The 7,387-nt window shown below is 49.0% G+C and overlaps 2 protein-coding genes across 2 annotated transcripts; both read right to left on the bottom strand.

The window, feature by feature from the left end:
* dr1 (down-regulator of transcription 1) lies at positions 1-2,258 on the bottom strand. Its single transcript, XM_086046302.1, has 3 exons — positions 1,443-2,258; positions 723-886; positions 1-537 (listed from the first exon to the last, which is right to left on the bottom strand). Exons 1-3 carry the CDS (start codon positions 1,660-1,662, stop codon positions 397-399), a joined length of 525 nt encoding a protein of 174 aa, XP_085902428.1. The 5' UTR covers positions 1,663-2,258; the 3' UTR covers positions 1-396.
* A 421-nt stretch (positions 2,259-2,679) lies between these two features.
* Positions 2,680-7,294, bottom strand: LOC147139263 (retinol dehydrogenase 8). The gene is made up of 6 exons (XM_086046303.1): positions 7,094-7,294; positions 5,880-6,041; positions 5,068-5,247; positions 4,898-4,991; positions 4,364-4,547; positions 2,680-3,253 (listed from the first exon to the last, which is right to left on the bottom strand). Exons 1-6 carry the CDS (start codon positions 7,188-7,190, stop codon positions 3,023-3,025), a joined length of 948 nt encoding a protein of 315 aa, XP_085902429.1. The 5' UTR covers positions 7,191-7,294; the 3' UTR covers positions 2,680-3,022.
* Positions 7,295-7,387: the final 93 nt, after the last annotated feature.

Below are 7,387 nucleotides of genomic sequence, written 5' to 3'. Positions count from 1 at the left end.
TGGAGGTGTAAAAAAAAAAAAAAAAAAAAGAGAAAGAATTTATTGCTTGAAGTTTGTGGAATGAACAAGTACACACACAAACCATCCTCCTCATCTGACATCGTTAACACTAACAACATGCCAGCTGCCCGTCTGTCGGCCATCTTTGGTGACGTGGCTCAGTAATCCTGACACGTCAACATTTTAGTCAAGGAGGAGAAGTGGGGGAAAAAAGCCTCCGAACATTCCCAACGTTAGAGAATTTGGAGGAGATGCAGCAGGAGATCAAAGTCTGTGAGTCAGTCTTCACTCTCGCTTGTCCAGCCGTCCTCGTGGGCGTGTCCCGCTCGCGTCTGCCCTCCCACCCTCCAAACAACAAAAACGCCCCACAACCCCCCGCATGTCCCCTTTCCCGGATCACACGTCGTCGTCTTCGTCTTCATCCTGAGAGGAACCGGCCTGTTGGGCGGCGCTGGCCGCCGCCATCTGGGCCTGCTGTGCCGCCTGCTGCATCTGCAGCCACTCCTGCTGGGCCAGCTCGGCCTGCTGCTGCCGCGCCTGCACGCACGCGCAAACACAAAACAATAAATGATCATGGTTTGATTTCTTTCTTTTTATTAAGAGGAGGTTTTATTTCTTTTTTTACCCGCATGACTTGTATGTAAAAGATGTGAATAGGCTAAGATTAAGAGAGACGGGGGAAGGTGTTCGTCCTCTGGACATTTTCTGGCCGTCAGGCTTACTTTGGCGAAGAGCTCCTGCTGCTGCCGGAGCAGCTCCTCCTCAGGGATGCCGAGGTTCTCCAGGCGGGAGCTGGCCTTCCTCCTCTTCAGGGCCACCGTCTTGCACTCCTGCAGCACGTCCTTCACCTCTGTGATGTACGAGGCGAAGCCCAGGCTCTCTAGAGCTGCGGAGGGACACCGCAGCGTCACCACAGGGAGCCTTTGTTCGGGAGCTAACGCAACAAACGCTTGGGCCACCTCATTTCAGGCCATCCCCGGCTCCACAATTTCCAAAATGACGACACGCGTTTTTATCTGCACAGCTTAGTACTAGTTGTGTTATTTTCAAGCACAATTGCGGAGGTGGCACAAGCGGTTCAAAGTCACGCCGATACCAAAGAGAAAAGCTGCAAAGAAATGTTCTATCCGACAAGCACATCCAACTTCAATTTCCCAAACAAATGGTGGTAATGATGACATTAACAGTTTTGCTTCTCGTTATTAATCCAAACATTAAAGTTTTACCCACTTAAACTGATCATCTGACTACCCAAAAGTAATTTTTAGCTAGGCCTGCCACGATCGACTCTGTCAAAATTATTATTGTATTAGTATTGCACAATTGTTGTTGTCTGTGACAGAGAGCTCCTTTTTTGCGTCCCTGACTACTAGCGGGGGGGTGGGGGCGGGGGCTCGCTCGGGTCAGCCAGTGACGACAGCGGCGGCCGGGGGTTCCCTCACCGTTGATGACGTGTTCGGGCGAGATGGTCTTCTTGTCGGACTTGTTGCAGATCTCGTTGGCCTCGGAAGAGATGAGGTGGATGAACTCGGTGCAGCAGTTGACCACCAGCTCGCGCGCGTCATTGGCCACGCGTACGTTGGGAAGCGTCTCCTTGATCATCTTGTTGATGGCGGCGCGCGGGATGGTCAGGTCGTCGTCGTTGCCGGAGGACGAAGCCATCGTACGAACGAAACAAACCAAACCAAACCAAACCAAAACAATAACACGAGCAAACGTGCCAAAACTCCTGCCCCGTTTGACGTAGCGCGCGCAATCCAATGCAAAGAAGTCGCCCGCCGGGCGGCTAACGGGGGCTACGTTGACAACGCAGCAGAAAGCGAAACGTCTCCGCACAACATCAGATCAAAACTCAACGATCAAATATCACGAAGGAGATTCGAGACGTGACAAAGGCGCAGCCGGTAAAGCGACAGAGAGAAAAGCAGGCGTTTTAGTAACCCAACGAGTCCATCAGACCAACAACAGCGCCGCCGCTGCCGCCGCCCGAGAGCATGGCTAAAGCTAAATTAAGCTAAATTAAGATAAACTAAGCTAATGCTGCTAGGAGAACAATGGCCCAGCTCGCTCACACGGAACTCACAGTTGATCCGCTGCCGCTGGGAAACTGATTAAAGGGCGTCGATAGCGAGCCGGATAGTAAACTAATCCATTAAATGTGTCAAAGTCAAATAAACGTCAGAATCGACCGTTGACTTCTTTCAAAGCGTACTCCACCACCATTAGCCAACATTTGTGCGGATATGACGTGTACCGGTAACCGGATGTGGTGCAGACACAAATTGTTTCATGAAACTGAGAAATGATTATCCGGTTTTATATAATCTGATATATTGTTCAATTTGGATATTGATATCTGATAGTTATATTGTTTGTTGTTTTGAGTCAATAAAATTCTTAAACAAAAAATACATACTATGCGTTTATTATTTATCGCCATCCGGTGGTCATTTGGCGACGTGCACCTTTTACGGCCTCCGCATGCTTTTGATTCGTTTTGTGGGATTAAAAAAACATTTGGGGTCGCATAATTGAAACATGACGAAGTCATTAGTGTTTATGCCTCGTTTTTAAGATATAAGACATAAATAGACACGTGGATCCCGGATTAGTGTAAATACATAATCACACGTAATCCCGATTGAGTTGTCATGAAGACAATAGCTGACGCGAGCAAAACATTGTGTCCAACGTTTGATCTATTTATTTTTAAGTTTTTAAATTAATATGACACATTTTTATGACACAAGGATGTAATATGTGCTACTTTTATTCACTTACATCATTTTGTTATATTTTTCTTTTTCAATTTTGTGTGTTCATTTTTTACATATATATATATATATATATATATATATATATATATATATATATATATATATATATATTTATGTATGTAATTGTTATATGATTGAATTGATTATTTTTAAATAATATTTTACTTGGCATGGCTAAAGACAAGCACAAGCTTTGACGACTGGACTTGATTGGCTCCCTCCAGCAACAAAAAACAGAGGACAAGTCAGCTGCTTTTGTCCAGCGTGAAGCTGCGTCTGCTCCTCCAGCGGAGGAGCTTGAGAAAGTTGAGGCTGGCATTGAAGATCTTGTCGTGCTCAAAGACCATCTTGTAAAAGGTGTCGATGGGCAGGTCGCCACTGGGGTCAGCGTACTTGAGCGTGGTCATGGGGGTGTACAGCGTGTTGGTCTGGTGGCGGAAAGGAGGGTTGTCCGACGTCATGATCCTCAGCGTGTGCTGAGGGGACATGAAAGACATGTTAGGTCCAGGCCAGAACGAGAAGGAGCTCAACAAGGTGATCCCTGCAGGCACTTCGGGAAGCCACTCTTAGAGTCCCTCCAAGAAGCGCTAGTGGCGCAGGAACTTTGATAGAGCGCTCTGACGAGCTTCTCCGCAAAGTGCTCCCCGGAGACCCTCCAGGTGTTGCTCCAGGATACGCTGCTTCAAGAAGCACCCTGGGAGGTGCTCTGGCAAGTCAGCCCTGGAGTCCCATCTGGAAGCCCTCCAGGATGCGCTGTGGTAAGGTGCTCCCGCAAGTGCTCACAGATTGCCTCCAGGAGAACTCCTCAAGTTGCTTCGTGAAGCACTCTAGGAGGCGCTTGTGGAGTGGCTCTGGGCCTTCAGTGGACACTTTGGAAAAGTCCTCCAGGATTCCCTTCCAGAGGCACGCTTTGAGAGTGACTCCAGGAGCAAAGTGCCAGAACATCTCCTGGAGTCCCTCCTGTCAGTCCTGCGGCAGCCGCTGTCGCTCCAGAATGGCCTTTTGGGTCACTCCTCAAGTTACTGAAGGAGGTGCCTGGGGACAGGCTCCAGGACAAGCTCCTTGAGTAACTCTGGGAGGTGCTCTGGCAAGTTGCTCCTGGAGTCCCTCCTCAAGTTGCTTTGGGAGGAGCACCAGGAGGTACTCCTTGAGTGATCCGGGTGTTACTCATGTCGTTTCTCTGGGACTTGCTTACAGAGGCTCTCTGGGAGGAACTACCAAGTGGGACTCCGGGAGGTGCTCCAGCATTTTGCTTCTGGATTTCCTACCGGAAGCCTTCTGGCAGGTGCTGTGTCAGGGGGCTCCCGGAGGTGTTCCGAGAGTCGCTCCGGAATGCACTCCTGGAGTCATTCCTCAAGGTGCTTTGGGAAGGGCTCCAGGAGATGCTCCAGGAGCGACCCTGGCAGAGTGCTCTGGCAACTTGCTTTGCAGTTCCTCCAGTAGCCGCTCCGGCAAGGTGCTCAGGGAGGTGCTACTGGAGGAGCCTCAGCAAGGCACTCCCACAGTTGGTCGCAAAGTCGCTCCGGGAGTCACTTCAAGAGGCGCTCCAGCAAGCCGAGAGCAGTCACTCCGGCGGGCACACGTACCTCAGCCACATCCTCCGCCGTCTGTCCCAGCGTCTCGAAAATCTGCTTGTAGTTCTTGAGGTAGATGTTGGTGAACATGTCCGCCGTCACCGCGTCAGCGTTGCTCAGGTCCGTCTTCAGACCTTCATCGTACACCTTACGCTCAAACTCCGTGATGACCGGACCCGGCTCGATCAGGCTGATGCTGAAGCAACGGGACACAGACATCAAGTCGAGTGGACAAAAGTGTCGGGCCAGTCAAAACACCAAGTGAAATGTCGAGAAAATGTTGACAAAAGTATTGTGGCTCGTAAAAAAAGTGCAAATATGACATGTGTACAGATGTCCAGGAAGTGGGACGTAAATGTGCCGCCTGGACAAAAGTATCGGGACACCCCTAAGTGTTATCTCAAAGTTGGCAACACTGTACGTAAAATTAATAAGGCCTCAAGTCCAGCCTCTGATTGGCTGATTAAGAGCAGCGTCGAAACAGCTTTCTGAGAACCCAAAAATTGCACTAAAGGGCTGCGTGCGATTGTCGGAGGTCAAGCTTACTTGAGATTGAACCTGAGCGCTTGCACCGCCAAACTCTCGCAGAATCCCTCCACGGCAAACTTGGATGCGGCGTAGACATCGTTGAAGAGGATCCCTGCAGGAGGGCACATGGGGGGGAAGCGAGTTTTCCTTCAAGGCACTTCTGGTGGGCAGCGGGCGGGAATTCAGACCTTGGATGCCCATGACGCTGCTGATGACCACAATGTGGCCTTTCTTGCGGCGCTTCATGTCGGGCAGGATCTCCTTGAGCAGCCTCACCAGGCCGAAGAAGTTGGTGTCCATCACCGCCTTCATCTCGTCCACCGATTGGCACTCGATGGGGCCGATCAGGCCCATGCCGGCGTTACTGACTGACAGGGGAAGTCAAGCACAGAATGACGGACGCGTGGTATGTCAATCGCGAGGCCAAAATTCAAATGGAACAAGACCAAATAGAACAATCCGTCGTCTATCGGGGGGCTTGCCTTTCACGAAACCCGCAAAGTAGCGACAAGTCTGGTTTTGGACTATTTCTCAATGTTTGACAGCTTTATGCAGACCCAATTTATTTTGTCCGGCAGTTGAGGCTAACGCCGGCTGCGCTTATAACATTCAACTTATGTATTTTTTGTGAAAAGCTATTTTTGAAATAAAAAAAGAGCTCAATCTCTTAAACTTTTCCAAAATTCAAATCAATCTAAAATGGAAAAAAAAGTGACACATTTTTCATGACATTATATCTTATATTTTAAAGAATATTTCAAATATGAAGTGTGACACCTTGTAAGGCTCAACTTTTTTTTTTTTTTTTAGTTTTTCAATGTGAGAAGGTGTGTGATAGCTTTTTTCCTTGGAACCTTCTGATGTACCCCCTGTTTAACTTTATGATTAGAATCATTTTGATTTTCATCCTCCAGTGGCACAAAATTAGCGAGAATTCCCGCCCCCGCCCCCGTGTTTTGGTGCCCATATTGACGCGTGCGTGTCGGCGGGTGCGGCTCACTGAGGATGTCCACCCTGCGTTGGGGCAGGCTGTCCACGCACGCTTTGATGGACCTCTCGTCGCACACGTCCAACTGCTTGATCTCCAGCGTGCGACCCAGGCTGCGGCCGGCCGCCTCCACCAGCGCCTCGCCTTTGCTCACGTTCCTCATGGTGGCATACACTGATGCCCACACACACACACACACACACACACACACACAATGTGCTGGAGTAGGGTGCGCTTGCTGCTCCCACAATGGTGTCCCAATATTATTGCAGCTCCCCAGTAGCGGAGCAGTTTGGTTGTTGTCACCCAGTGGTTGTCAACAAAGTTTTCATCAACATCAAGTAACACCTTACAAAATACTTTGCTGTCCAAGTACTAACAATAGGACTGAAATTAAAATGCTGCCCTAATGTACCCCTCAAATGCGTTCCAGTGTTCTTCAAAATGAGTCCGAGATAACGGTTCGGTTCCATGTATACTTACAATGTATTGTGCTGTACTTCAAAGTTCAATACAACTGAACTGTACTTAAAAGAAATATTATATGATACTGTATTTGGAAAACCAACTAGAAGTACATTTAAAAGATTGTATGAATAGCTACAACTTTCAATACGCTTGACAGTATTGCATGTTTTAAATGGTCAATTTCATTTGTATTTAGTTGTTTTGCGTACCAGCAGAGAGAGGCCACGTAGCGCTTAGTGGCACTCTAACAACAATCACCGAGTCGAATTCTTCCCAAGAAAATGACCCTAAAATGGCAGACTTCCCTGGTATGCGTCCTCCAGACTTTGTCGCCTCGCAAATGTCGTGTTTCCGAGCAAACTGCTTTCGGGGAAGGAATTGTTCAAAGCTACCTCATGTCGAGAACATCGTTCACTCCCTAAACCAAAGAGAATGATGCGTTTTTCACACAAACAGATCCTGATGATCACAACTCCAAGCGAAGGAAATCATGACCTTGTACGGTACTGTATTCACGCCACCAATCAGTCCATCTGTGTTGTGATATTTTGCTATTCTCATTCAAAGATATTTTTGTGCCACAACTTGTGAATTTTGCGTGTGGCCATTTTTCTGTGGGTGCAAGGCATATTGGAATAGGTTCGATGATCACAAAGCATCGGTTGTTCGCTAAAGGCATTGAGGCCGCTACATTCAAACAGCACCCAGAAATAGTCAATCCTGTATCAAGCATAGAGGAGGCCTTTTTTGGTCTTTACCCATGAACCTCTTCTTCTCGTCCTTGGCGATGCGCGTGGCGAGCGCCAGGCCGATGCCGGAGGAACATCCTGTGATCAGGACCGCTTTTTGAGTCATCTTGCCGCCAGCCAGCGACCAGGTCCGAATCAGTCGGGAGGTCCGAGCGAGCCAAGCAGCCAGCGGGCGAGCGGGTGAGTGAGCGAGGGGGTCCGAGCGAGGCGGGCAGCTGCCGTCCTTAATTCCCGCCGCTTAATCCCGACAAAGTGCCAGTCAGCACTGACGCACGGCGAGGGTTACACCACGCGTGACAAACA

This window comes from Filicampus tigris, chromosome 12 (assembly GCF_054856515.1).
Source record: "Filicampus tigris isolate MCC_2025a chromosome 12, RoL_Ftig_1.0, whole genome shotgun sequence".
NCBI lineage: Eukaryota > Metazoa > Chordata > Actinopteri > Syngnathiformes > Syngnathidae > Filicampus > Filicampus tigris.
This window is presented reverse-complemented; position numbering and strand designations above follow the sequence as displayed.